Here is a 14,419-nt window from a genome sequence, read left to right as displayed (position 1 = left end):
TGGAAAACGGGCCCCTTTCTAAATTAAGAACCCGAGGCCCTAAGAAGTGATGTAATTGACACAGACAAGGGACCCATCCCTGACTCCCATGGGGTCCACCACATACTGACAATGGGCTGTGGATAGGAGGCATTCATTTTGCAAACCGTGTAGGGTGAATTAGTCATACTGCACCTGTGTTTCCCAAACTTGCCTGATGAGAAGAACCATCAGGGGCACGTGTTAAATGTGAGAGCTCCATTGGTCTGACGGCTGGTTGTGCTCTTGATATACTGTTGTCACTGGTGGTCCAAAAGAACTCCAACCCATTATCAACAACTTCCCATAAACTAAAAGGTGTTCTTTTCTTAGATCTGTTTCTTGCAGGCCCGGACCTGCCAAGATTTTAAGCACTTTTTAACCACAGCCTCCTTACCTTTATTCTCAGTGGGGTAGACTGTGTCCTCTAGGGGGCAGAAATGAGCCACTTGTTCTATTGGGGACTGAGGCTCCAGACTTTTCCAGAACTGGAGAAAACACCCAAAGGTGGCTGGAAAGGAAGCAGATCTTACATATACATGCTTTTCTCACTAGAATGAAATGTGACCTAGAGTCCTCTGAGACAGAATACTGGTGGGAACTCAGGCTCTGCATTCAAACAGACCCAGGTTCATGGATCTGATGGTGATTGTAGTTCACAATACTGCATTGTATATTTCCAATTTGCTTAGAGAGTAGAGCTTTAGTATTCTACACACACACACACACACACACAATGGTAATTATGTGAGGTGATAGATGTATTAACTAACCTTATTATGGTAATCATTTCATAATACATATGAATATCAACTTATCATGTTGTAAACCTTAAATTTCCACAATGTATTTATTAATTATGTCTCAATAAAGCTATGAAGAAAAACAAAACAAAACAAAACAAAAACAGACCCAAAATTCACATCCAGAGTCTGTCAGTCATCTACTGTCTTTGTGACCCCAAAAGGCTCATTAAATTCATCAAGCCCCAGTTTCCTGTTCCGTAAAATGAGAATAATAAGGATACCAGCTTAAGAGTCTTGTTGTGAGTCTTATATCATAATTGCTAAAAAATATTTGCTATTGTTGTTACCTTAACTATTACTGCTGCTCTCTAAACAGCATATGACTATTAATTCTGTAGGGAAGGTGGCCTTTACTTTCTTCAATGGTTGGCTAAAGCTCTCAAAAGAGGCAGTCAGCCCATCCTTTTCCAGGCTCTGTCCTAAAATGACATTTCACATCCTGGAGACCAATAATATGAACAACACAGAGGCCACATAGGATGGAAGGAAACGTGTTGGCTTCCGTAATAACATCAAACTCACTTCCTCCAAGGTCAACCCCGGCTGCCTGGAGACTCGGCAAGGGAAGGGTGGCTGGATCTCTTGGCTCTGTCCCCCAAGACTCCCCTTCCCCTGGAGATTTCTCCCTAATCTCACTGGCGCCATTAAGGGTAAGGAAGGCTGCACCCCCTCCCCCCTCAATGAAAATTTCACCTTCACTGCCAATCTCAGAGGATCTGGGTTTGATTTTATTGATGTATCAGTAAGATTTTTTTTCTACTGATTTTAGAGAGAGAAAGAGAAAGGGAAGAGAGAGAGAGAGAAAGAAACATCAATTTGTTGTTCCACTCATTGGTTGATTCTTGTATGTGCCCTCACTAGGGAGGGAACCCACAACCTTGGCATATTAGGACAACACTTTAACCAACTGAACTACCTGGCCGGGGCCTTCTTTACCCTGAGACTTGGAGTTCTTTTCTTTTTAGCTTCACTTAGAGTAGCTTGAGATTTCAGGATCCTTAATTCCTAACTAAAAAATAATAATAGCTTGACCTGTGGTGGCACAGTGGATAAAGCGTCGACCTGGAACACTGAGGTCACTGGTTTGAAACCCTGGGCTTGCCTGGTCAAGGCACATCTGGGAGTTGATACTTCCTGCTCCTCCCCCCTTCTCTCTCTCTCTAAAATGAATAAATAAAAGTTTAAATAATAATAATAATAATAGCAGCTGCCATTCGTTGAGTCCTTCTTATGTGCCAAGTACATATGGATTCTTCCATTCCATCTCCACTATAACGGAGTGGGTTAGTTCCTATGGCAACCTTCATTTTACAGATGGAGAAGCTGAGGTCCTGGGAGGTTAGGTGACTTGTTTAAAGCCTCATGGGTGGTCAGTGAAGGAGCTTAGGCCTGGAACCCCACAGTCTGACTCCAGAGCTGAATTCCGAATCCCTGGGCTGTGGAAAGGGTTGAGTAAACACAGACACTGCCTTCCCTCCCCTACTCCCCCCTTTCCTTGGAAGCAGTGGTAAAGCCTAAGGTCTTAGATAATACCAGTTTCATCAGAAACATTGACTACAGACTCCCTGGGGCTGGCCCCTGAGTGAGGTCAAGATGTCAGTGACATCAGGGAAGAGCTATCATACCAGGAGAGAGCTAGCCTCCCACGGGTCTGGCACTTAACTTTCTTTCCCACATGCTTCCTCCCTCCTCTCCCACAGCAAGTTCCCTCCCTGCCTGAGACACCGGGAAATACTCAGTTCCCTGGGCACGATCCTTTGCAAAGCCTCCCAGCAGATGAAGAAGGGGTGTGCAGCTCCTCTAAGGCTCAGTCCGCTTGCCACTGTCTGGCACAGGTGGGAAGAGAAATTCCTCTGAGGTCCTCCCTTGTCAGACAGATCAAGCCCTGCCCCCAAGCACAAAGGCTGTTTCCTCTTGTCTTAGCTTTTCACCTTCTTTATTTCCTCACCATTGTGAAGGCAACACTCATTAGGGCATGTAAAGGCACCGTCCCTGCCCTGGTCCTTGCCCTGGAGACGCAGAATCTGTCGCCATCAGTCAGGTGAGAAGGAAATTGCAGTGTTGAGGTTTCTGGCTTGTTGCTCACTGAGAGAGAAAACCTCAACCGTCAACAAACTCCTAACCAATCAACCTAACGATGCTGATGCCAATGCCTTGAGGCTGCTCAGTAGCTGGCCCCATCTGTGGCAAATAAGATCAAAGGCCGCCTGGGCACAGAAACCAAGGTGACGAAGGACAAAAGATGAGACGGAGAGGAGAAAGCTTGAGAAGAGCGATGCTTGAAGCTCACAGGGAACGAGACCAGTGAGCATGGATTCCCCAGGTTCCCAGGCTGCGAGGCAGGTAGGACCAGGAGGTGAGGAGGACAGAGGGACATGGCCGGTGGGAGAGCCGTGAAGAGAAGGCTTCTGTGTCCCAAGAGGCAAAAGGAAACAGCTTTGAAAGAAAAGCAAACGTTCCAGTGAGCGAAGAGGATTAGGATGTTCAATATCCAGACTCGCTGACCCTGGGGGAGGCTTGCACTGGGCTCCTGTTGAGGACACACGGCTGTCCAGGGGTCGGTGCGGGGGCTGCTGGGACTGCCGCCGATCGGATTTGTCCATATAAAGCAATCTGCAGCGGAGGCAGAGTGGGGGAAGAGGAGGAAGCTGGGGTGGGTAAGGAGATATGTTTAAAAGTTCAGCGCAGAAGGCTGCACACTCTGTGATTCTATTTACACAACATTCTGGAAAAGGCAAAACTACTGAGAAAGAAATCAGACCAGGGCTTCCCAGAAACTGCAGAGGGCCACAGGGGAACTTTTAGGAGTGACAGACCTGTTCTGTGTTTTAATTCAGAGGATCATTCCGAAACTGTACACATTTGTCAAAATTTGTTGACATGTACACTTTAAAAAGGTGATTTTTAACTGTATATAAATTATGCCTCATTAATCTGCGTTAAAATAAGTTGGCAGAGGTGTCAAAAAATTATATACAGCCTGACCTGTGGTGGCGCAGTGGATAAAACTTTGACCTGGAAATGCTGAGGTCACCGGTTCGAAACCCTGGGCCTGCCTGGTCAAGGCACATATGGGAGTTGATGCTTCCAGCTTCTCCCCCTGTCTCTCCTCTGTCTCTCTCTCTCCCTCTCTCTCTCCTCTCTAAAACGAATAAATAAAATTAAAAAAAAATAAAAAAAAATTATATACAACTCAGCTTTTTTTTTAAAAAAAAGAAAAATGCAGCCTCATTTTTTGTTTGTTTTTGTTTGGTTTTCAGCCTCTTTATTTTTTTAGAACCTATATAAACATCACAATTCTCATTCCCAGTAATATTAAGAGGAAGACCTTAAATTTGCTAGTTAAAGGAAAACCAGTGTCTTCCACTTTAAAATAGTTTTATTAAAGTAGTTCAGCCTCTTTTGGATAAATACTCAGTCCAGTTCCTGCCTGGACTATTGTTACCTGCTCTCTGGGTGGGCCTCCTCTCCCCCCTCCCTTTGCCCTCCAACCTCGTGTATAACTCTGGGGCAGTGGGAGAGGGTGGCTGGCCTGGCTGCTGGACCCTGTGCTGTCCTCTAGTCCTCAGTGGCCTCTGCAGAAATGTCTCTCACCTGATCTACCGGCATCGCGGTTGACGTCCTGGGTAGTGGGGCCCGATGATCTAAGTGGCTCAGGTGTCCTATCTCAGCCCTGCTGGTTCTGTAGATACAAACTTGCATCTATTCAATGTGTACATTCTCCTTTTTCTAAGGCAGGGCCACAGGCTCTTAGCTCTCAACATCCTTCTGCCTTCTCTTTTGGTTCTAGAAACTTCCAAGTTTCTCTGGGCCACATGCAAGCCAAGGGGAACTGGGGTGGGCAGGGTGAAGGGCAGGGGACCTCTAAAGTCTTTCTGCCAAGCTAACCATACCACACAGTTGAGTCCCCACTTGGACAGAGGGACATACCGCATGGTGATGGCCCTAGGGTCCCAGGAGAGCAGTGGGGGACAGATCTGTTTGTTTCTGGCATGCTCTCAAACCCTGGTGATTTCCTACTGTTCTCCACACCGCCATCAAGGCTGGGTATGGCAGGAGAGCCCTGGTGGGGGGCCTCCTCAGCCCCTCCCTCTCTCCCCCCAGCCACCAGAAGGGTTTGTGCTTCCTCTTTCTACGTTTCAGAGACTTCCCTTCCGTCATGTCCCCCTTCTTCCCTGCCCTCTGGATTTTGCTCTAGCCCTCTTTCTCCTCCCCTAGGCCGATAAACCCCTGGTGCATGCCGTGAGAGAATATAGCTCCCTGGGAGTGAAAATGCCTTGGACAGTGGTTCAAAATACAGTGTCTTTATTACTGTAGGACTTCAGGAATAAGGCAGTCATTCCCAAGGGAGTGTTTTTGCTGCCTTATTCAGGGGTTGTCTTTAACATGATACAAGTTTTTTCAAAATGATGGAATTCTCAACCACTCAGATACACGACGCATACACTGCGTTATCTTTCCCGAAATTTCTTTTTTCTCTTCCTTCTGTGTTCCTAATTTACCCAGGTGCCTAATTTGGAAATCGAGACTTCTAGAACCCTTATTTTATATCCAGTCTATCACTGCACATTCTTCTTCCCTAAACCAGGAGAACTCTTGTCTCTGTCCCCTCTGCTGCTGCCTTTGTTCAGGCCCTTGCATTCCTCACCTGGGGTGTTGGAATGGTTTTCTGTCAATTTTTCTACTCCCACACTTGTCATTGCTCTCCTTGATCATCCTGATTGCCACTGGCGTGACTTTTCCAAACACATATCATAGCTCTGCTGAAAACCCCTCTGTGGGGCCCCCACGCCACGGTCTCTGCTCACATCAAATGACTTGTGGTGGGCTGGCTTTGCTGTGCTGCTTCCCACCTCTGTGCCTTTGCACATTCTGTTCCCTATGGCTGGAATATCCCTCCTCACCTTTTCATGTAACGTCCAGTTTAAAGATATCCTTCTCATTAAAGTTTTTCTTGCCCCTCCAAGCAAGAATTCTATGCTTATCATCATGGTACGAACATGCCTCTCTCAGGACACTTGTCGCCCAGAATTGTATGACAGTGCTAGGCTGTGAGCCCCTTGGGACCCGTGATACAGCCACAGTAATCTGTTTCCCCAGCGTGTAGCACAGTGCCTGGCCCAAGCCGGTTGAATGAGTGAATGTGATGGTGAGCATCAGCTCTCGCATGAGAAGAGATCTCGAAGGTCGCTGTGTTCAGTGTTTGCATTTCCAGAAGAGTCTCAGAGAAGTTGTCACTAGGCTAACCTCCCACAGGTTAACCCTGGTCCTTTGACTCCAGGCTCAGAGCTCTTTCTATCACTCTATAGGGCCTCCAGGCACAGGGCAGGGGTCAGTGTGAAGACACCAGAGGCAAAAACTTAACCCAGGGCCTAGTATAACTTATCCTCAAGCAGGAAAATGGGTCACTCCCACAAAGGGTTTTTGTAAAACCCTCTCACCTGTGCAATTGGAGAGATGTACACAATGTCAGCATGAGCAGCTGGCACCTGAAGTTACAATAACAATGCTGTGGAAGAAATTCAAATAGGAGGCTCACTAGTTCACTACTGATCTGTTTGGGGCACAGCCAATTTATCTAGCCTGGTTACGCCACCATCATCATGGGGATTTTATTGCTCTAGTTCTTCTGCTTCTTTTTTCTTTTTTGTTTTAGTGAGAGAGAGAGAAAGGGAGAGAGATAAGAAGCATCAACTCATAGTTGCAGCACTTTAGTTGTTCATTGATTGCTTCTCATATGTGCCTTGACTGGGGGTTCCAGCCAAGCCAGGGATCCCTTTACTAAGCCAGCGACCATGGGGTCATGTCTATGATCCCACACTCAAGCCAGCGACCCTGTGCTCAAACCGGCAACCTCAGGGTCCTCAGTGTCCCAGGTAGATGTTCTATCTACTGCACCATTACCGGTCAGACTATTGCTTTATTTCTTTAAAAACAACATTTGTATTTTATGATTATTTTTTAAAAAGTAGCCATGTTTACCTCCCCTTGTGTCCTCCTGGAGACTCCGTGTGGGGTGTTGGAGAAGCATGGGTCTTAGGGTCCCAGGCCCAGACTGAATCTTGGGTCTGCAGCTTACTCATGGCATGGCTTAGGACAAGTCACTTAGCTGCTGTGTACCTCAGCTTTTCCGTTTGTAAAAACAGAGGTCATGCTAGTGTGCCCCACGGTTGTCATGGGGGTGAGGAGAAGGCACTAGGGATGCTGCTCGCGAGTGGGTGAAGGCTGGCCCCGGAGCTGGAGCGCCTGGGCTCGACCTCCTGTTCCAGGCCTTGCGAGGTGTGTGACCTCAGATGCATTACTTATCCTCTCTGCAATGGTTTTCTCTCGGAGTCCCTGAGTATTGTCAGTATCCACGTGGCGCTTGGACAGTGCCTGGCACATAGGAGGCACCACCTACGTGTAAGCTGGTGATATGCTGAGCATGGTGCCAGGCACCTAATATACAGTGTTCCCTTCTCCCCCTCCCAGAGGCGCCCAGTCTGGGCATCTGCGTGCTGGATGCACGGGGCCGGGGCCCACGCTCTTCAGCCCGCCTTATATCAATCAGCTCATGATGAAGCTGGAGAAACCAAGCCCTCCCTCCTCTGTTGAGCCAGTGGCAAGTCAACTCAACTCTGTCTCTTGGTCACTGGAGTCATCATATGTTGATCCCCCACCGCCACCCTGTGTAGGGAGCCTGACTGCCTCCCACCCCCCAAGCTCTGCACGGCAGGAATAACAAGCGCAAGCCCAGCCCAGGGCCGTGCCCCTCAGCCTCCGGGGCCCAGGGCAGTGCGGTCGCCTGTTTGGCGGGGCTCAGGTGCTTTGTGCAGTGCTGCAGCCTGGGCCCTGGCACCCGAAACCTCCCTGAGGCCTGTTTGGACCTGTTGTTCCTTGGGTTTATTAGTCTCGGCTCACTTGCTGCATGCCAATCTCAATTACCTCTCTCATTCGGACACATCCCCAGGCTCTGAGAGGAAAGATCAGCCCCCTCCCTGGGGCTGGCAGGAAGAAGTGTTGGGGCAGGGAAGAGGGGGCGTCCAGACCCTGCTGCTGCGGGGAAGTTAGAAGCGAAGACAGCACAGGTCTGCCGGTCCTGCTTCTGTGTCTCTTGGAAACCCCTCTGCCCTGTGACAGTCCGGGATCCCAGAGGCTACAGAGACTGGAGAACCCCTCTAGGCCCGCTCTTGCCTCGCCCAGAAGCCGGCCTCCTGGACAGCTGGTGCTCGGGCTCCATGTGAGTGGGCATGCCCTGCCACAGCCCACTGCCTTCCGCCTTGCTCACACCGTCACTAAGCCCTTCCCCTGCCTGGAATTGCCGCTTCCGGAACTTTGACCTCGTGTGCCCAGTCCCTCTTCTCGGTGCAGGGAGGTTTGAGAAGTTATTCTTCACACTCTGTGCCCCCCCCCCCAGCTCCTCCAGGCTAAACACCCTCGTGTTTCCTCACAAAACATGACTTCTAGGCCCCCTCCCCATTCGGCCCATGATCACTGGATTTCTTTCATGTCATGTCCACAGAAGAGCAACTGTAACCATAATAATAAAGCCAGCAAATATTCATTCAAGGATCTATCATGTGGTGGGCATCTCACCAGGTGCAGCAGGGGGAGGGGCACACAGGCATCACACCTGGTCTCTGTCCTCGGGGAGCTGACCATAGAGGTGAGAGGGAGACAACTTACCCCCACAGTGATGGCAGGTGATGGCAGCCACCTGCCCTGTGCCTAAGTAGTAAAAGGTTAATAGGGAGACGATAGCTAAAGAATACAAAGTTTCTTTCAGCAGGGACGGAAATGTTCTAAAAATGAATATGGTGAAGGTATATCTGTGAATATACTAAAAACCACTGAATTGTACATTTTAAATAGGTGAATTGTATGATATGTGACTTATATCCCAATAAAGTTGTTTAAGATTTTAAAAGTTTAGCCCTGGCTGGGTAGCTTAGTTGCTTAAAGTGTTATACCAATATGACAAGTTCGCAGGTTCAATCCCTGGTCAGGGCACATATAAGAATCAGCCAGGCCCTGGCCGGTTGGCTCAGTGGTAGAGCGTCGGCCTGGTGTGCAGAAGTCCCGGGTTCGATTCCCGGCCAGGGCACACAGGAGAGGCGCCCATCTGCTTCTCCACCCCTCCCCCTCTCCTTCCTGTCTGTCTCTCTCTTCCCCTCCCGCAGCGAGGCTCCATTGGAGCAAAGATGGCCCGGGCTTTGGGGATGGCTTCTTGGCCTCTGTCCCAGGCGCTAGAGTGGTTCTGGTCATGACAGAGCAACGCCCCGAAGGGGCAGAGCATTGCCCCCTGGTGGGCAGAGCGTCGCCCCCTGGTGGGCGTGCCGGGTGGATCCCGGTCGGGCGCATGCGGGAGTCTGTCTGACTGTCTCTCCTCGTTGTCAGCTTCAGAAAAATACAAAAAAAAAAAAAAAAAATCAGCCAATAAACCGCCGGTTTGAAACCCAGCACTTGTCTGGTCAAGGCACATATGGGAGATGATGCTTCCTGCTCCTCCTCGTTTTCTCTCTCTCTCTCTCTCTCTCTTTCTGTTTCACTCTCACTCTCTTCTCTAAAATGAATTTTTTTAAAAATCAGCCAATGAAGGTGTAAGTAAGTGAAACAACAAATTGATATTTCTCTATCAAAAAAAAAAAAAAGAAAGAAAGAAAGAAAGAAAAAGATTTAAAAGTATGTTCTATCTTCTACCTTGAAAAGTATTCCTTCATAATGGCCTACAGGTTTGGATTTAGAGTTCTCAGTCCTTGGAGTTCTGCACGGGAATGTGGCAGCACCAGAAGAGCTGGTCTGGCTCTCACACCTCCCCACACCCCGTCTTCCCAGCCCGGCTCTGTCTGGCCCCCTGAGAAGCCTTGGGAGCACGCCTGTGGACTCCGAAGCTCACTAGTTCCAGCTCCACCCACAGTCCCCCGACCCATCCCACCAGCACCCTTACGGCTACTTGGGTGTTCACACTGGTCGTCCGGCGGTGGGATCTACCCTTGGAAGGTCAGACTCAGGGAAGACACCATCATGAGCCCAGACAGGCTAGGAGCCTTTGGCTAGAGAATTCCCGAGCGTGGTCCAGAGCAGTGCTGTACCACAGAACATTCTGTGACTCTGGAAATGCTCCATATCTGCACTAGCTAATATGGTAGTTACTAGCCTCGGAGGGCAATCGAGCACTGGAAATGTGGCTATTGCACCTGAGGAATTGATTTTTTTTTTTTTTTACAGAGACAGAGAGAGTCAGAGAGAGGGATAGACAGGGACAGACAGACAGGAATGGAGAGATGAGAAGCATCAATCATTAGTTTTTTGTTGCGCATTGTGACACCTTAGTTGTTCATTGATTGCTTTCTCATATGTGCCGTGGGCCTTCAGCAGACTGAGTAACCCCTTGCTGCAGCCACCGACCTTGGGTTCAAGCTGGTGAGCTTTTGCTCAAACCAGATGAGCTCACGCTCAAGCTGGTGACCTCGGGGTCTCGAACCTGGGTCCTCAGCATCCCAGTCCGACGCTCTATCCACTGCGCCACCGCCTGGTCAGGCGAGGAATTGATTTTTAATTGAGTAACATTTAAATTTAAATTGCCACATGTGGCTAGTGGCTACCATCTTAGACAGCATAGGTCTAGAAAGGGATGTGGCAGGGCTCTGACTGGACATGTCCTGTGGACTTCATCCCATGAGGCGGGGTGGGCCAGAGGAGGATCAGAGTGGGGCTCCCAGGTCAGGAAGACCCTGGAAAGGGGAATGGGGTTTGTTCTCAGAAGGAAACTGTCATCTAAGGCAGCACATTCCTGTCTAGCCCAGCTCTCCAGATCTCTGAGGAGAGAGAAGCAGATGGCTATGGGGTAGGAGCAGGGGAGTGACATGGGGCACCCCCAAACAAGTCCTCCTGAGATGTTTGCAGGGACCTATTTCACACAGGACGCTTGCTCTGGTAGTCTGGGCCGGCTAGGATGTGGGTCTTGGCAGAGAGAGGGGAGGCTATTTTCTCTGCCGAGGCCATGTGAACAGGGCAGGCCGTGTGCATAGTTTCCATGGTATAATCTGACTATAAAGCCCTGTGTGTCTGGGAGGGAGGGACAAGGAGAGGCCCTCAGCCTGGCCTCAGTCAGAACTGGGCATTGGCCCAGGAGGCACATTCTCTTCAGATTCCTGCAGGGTCCCGAGCCATGAGGACGGGCGGGCCGTGCCTGGCTGGCCAAGCCTTTGGAAGCTCACTCGGTCGCTGATTGGGGTGAGGCTGCTGGCTCTCCCAGATGCCTGGAGGTGAGGTTGAGGAGGTAATCTCCAGAGAACAGGGCTGGGCGAGGTGCCGCAGAACACAGGATGCAGAGTCACTGGGAGGCGAGCAGAGGCACACTAAGGAGGGCCTCGTTGTCGACACTTGGCTCCCGGCTCCCACCTGCAAAACAGACGCTGTCTGTGGGCTGGCTGGCACCCAGCCTCGAGGAGGAAACCGAACAGAATCATTTGCCCAGAGCAATTCTAGGCGAGTTTACGGAGTACCTTTTGCTGCTAGAGAAAGGATGTCTCTAAAAAATACATGCCACTTGGCTAGCCTCTGACAACTGGAGCTTTGCAGGCAGAAGCCAGGGCTGCAGAGCATGGCCCAACATTTGTTAAGCAACTGCTAGGTTCCTGACTCTGTGCTAAGTGTGTTTGCATGTTTCATCTCATTTGGAACAATACTGATTAATAATCATTGTTCTTGAGTGTCTATTAAGGGACCAGACATCAGTTTGTTTAGTCCTCATAAACCTCCCTGTCTAGCCTGACCAGGCGGTGGCTCAGTGGATAGAGCATTGGACTGGGATGCAGAGGACCCAGGTTCAAAACCCTGAGGTTGCCAGCTTGAGCACGGGGTCTCTGGCTTGAGTGTGGGATCATAGACATGACCCCATGGTCTCTGGCTTGAGCCCAAAAGTCACTGGCTTGAAGCCCAAAGTCTCTGGCTTGAGCCCAAGGTTGCTAGCTTGAGCAAGGGGTCATTCGCTCTGCTGTAGCTCCTGGGTCAAGTCACATATGAGAAAGCAATCAAAGAACAACTAAGGAAAAAAAAAAAAAAGAACAACTAAGGAGACTAAGGAGCCACAACGAAGAATTGATGCTTCTCATCTCTCTCTTTCCTGTCTGTCTGTCCCTATGTGTCCCTCTCTCTGTCCGTCACAAAAAATAAAAAACAAAAAACAAAAACACTTCCCTGTTTATGGGATGAAGGAAACTATGCCTCATGGGTTATTTTGCCCCAAGTCACTCAGCAAGGAAATGGTCTAGACAGAATTTGAACCCATACTCGACCCAACATTCCCTGCTCTTGACCATTGGTTTTTCTGACAGATATTCTGGCTGTAGGTTTTTAGAAGCTCTATCGCAAGGGTCTTAGAAATGAACCCTCAGGTCTGAATTATCCAATTTGCCCCCAAAGCTCCTGCTTCCTTTCTATATCCTGGCTCCTTCTCGGGCCTCGAAGCCTACAGTCTCAGAGGTGCTCTGTCTTCGACAGTGTCTGTCCCTTTGTCTGCTCTGAGTTGGTTGTGACGTGTGGGGTGGCAGCCCCAGGCCATGGAGGTTGCCCGAGACAATCCAGCCTTTCTGAGAGCGGGCTGTGCCTGAGTCTCAGGCCGCAGCCGGCACACACAATGCCCTCTGTCTCTGCCAGCGCAGAAAGGCACATTATTGTGGTCGGGTGACTCGGGCTCTGCTGGGGTGATGTTTGTAGCCTGCACATCCCCCATGGCGCCTCCCTAGCCAGGGGCTGGCCAGAGGCTGGGCGAGAGGGGATGCGGGCACTCCGGGCCTGGGAGTCCCTTCCTATTGAGGCACCTGCCTTGCCTTGCCTATCAGATTTGTCCCCTCACCTTCTATCCCCACCGACAGGTCTTTTCCTGGACCCACACCTCAGAGTCCTGGGCCTTTGAATGCTCTCATTTAAGTTATTCTGAAGAGCACACAGTGCCATGCCTGGCACATCAGGCTCTCCTCAAATGTGAGCTGATTTCTTCTGTTTTCCTTTGCTGGTTTCTCACGTTTGGACTTTTTGTAGATTGGAGATAATAATTCTGTCATCAGGAATTTTGACAGAGACGCTGGAAACAAGTGTGGTTTGTTTGTTTTGTTTTTGTATTTTTCCGAAGTGAGAAGCAGGGAGGCAGTCAGACTCCCTCCCACATGCGCCCCACCAGGATCCACCCAGCATGCCCACCAGGGGGCGATGCTCTGCCTATCTGGGGCGTTGCTCTCTCGTGGCTGGAGCCATTCTAGTGCTTGAGGTGGAGGCCATAGAGCCACCCTCAGCGCCTGGGCCAACTTTGCTCCAATGGAGCCTTGGCTGAGGGAGGGGAAGAGAGAGAGAGAGAGAGAGGAAAGAGAGGGGGAAGGGTGGAGAAGCAGATGGGTGCTTCTCCTGTGTGCCCTGACTGGGAATCAAACCTAGGACTTCCACACGCTGGGCCTATGCTCTACCGCTGAGCCAACCGGCCAGGGTCACAAGTGTGTTCTTAATAGCAATAACAGCCACCATTTACAAGCCCTAGCATGTGCCAGGCACCTGGCCAGACTCATATCCTCATAGCAGCGCTGGGAGGGTGCACTTCCTAGTCCCGTGTTAAGTGGAAGAAATGGAGACTCAGAAGACTTGAGTGTCTTGTCCAAGATGGCAGAGCTGGTACGTGGTGCAGCTGGGAGTCACACTCAGTTCTTTTTTTTTTTTTCATGTCACTCTCTTTATTTTTATTATTATTTTGGGTTAAGCCATTTTATTTTATTTTTTACATTCAATATTATATTAGTTTCAGGTGTCCAGCACAGTGATGAGGCCACCATATACTTTACAAAGTGTTCTTCCCGATATTCCCAGTACCCACCCGGCGCCAGACATAGTTCTTACAGTGTTACTAACTGTATCCCCTGTGTTGTACTTTACGTCCCTGTGCAAACTCAGTTCTGACAAGTTCAAGTACTCATGTTTGACTGTTCTGTTTAGTGCCTGATTAGTTTCCCAGGGCTGCCATGACAAAGTACCAAAAACTGGGTGGCCTAGAACAACAGGCATCTATTGTCTCACAGTTCTGGAGGCCTGAAGTCCAAGATCAAGACATCGATAGGGTTGGTTCCTTTTGAGGGCTGTGAGGGGATGATCTGTTCCAGGCCTCTCGCCTAGCTCCTGGTAGCTTGCCGGCAATCTTAATGTGTGTACTCCCTGTGTGAGTGTCTGTCTCTGTGTCTGAATTTCCCCTGATTATTAAGATACCAGTTGTGTTGGATTAGAGCCAACTTATTTTAATTTGGTCATCTGCAAAGATTTTATTTCCAAATAAAGTCACATTCACAGGTTCTGAGCGTTAGGACTTTAACAACTTTTTTTTTTTTTTCCGGGAGGAGCAGTAATTCAACCCATAAAAGCACCCTTCCTTGTTTAGTATCCTGGTGGCCCAGGATTTCTTAGTAAGAGGAGGTAATGCTTCCTTCAGCTCCAAGGGCAAGAAAGTCTCTTTTTAGGACCCCTTTCACTTGCTCACGTGGTATATACACACACACACATACACACATACACAGCTATAGTGCTGTGGTCAGGACAGGCTGGACTGCCACATTAACATCTGGACCCTGTGGAGA

At 49.4% G+C, this 14,419-nt stretch overlaps 1 protein-coding gene across 1 annotated transcript in view; it reads left to right on the top strand.

The window, feature by feature from the left end:
- The first annotated feature begins 2,932 nt into the window (after positions 1 to 2,932).
- The window catches only part of PLEKHG3 (pleckstrin homology and RhoGEF domain containing G3), a 79,828-nt gene continuing 68,341 nt past the window's right edge, over positions 2,933 to 14,419 (top strand). The window contains exon 1 of the mRNA XM_066273140.1: positions 2,933 to 3,167. Coding sequence (XP_066129237.1) covers positions 3,135 to 3,167 — 33 coding nt within the window. The 5' untranslated portion in view covers positions 2,933 to 3,134. The remainder of the gene's footprint in view (positions 3,168 to 14,419) is intronic.

This window comes from Saccopteryx bilineata, chromosome 4 (genome assembly GCF_036850765.1).
Source record: "Saccopteryx bilineata isolate mSacBil1 chromosome 4, mSacBil1_pri_phased_curated, whole genome shotgun sequence".
Taxonomy (NCBI): domain Eukaryota; kingdom Metazoa; phylum Chordata; class Mammalia; order Chiroptera; family Emballonuridae; genus Saccopteryx; species Saccopteryx bilineata.
This window is presented reverse-complemented; position numbering and strand designations above follow the sequence as displayed.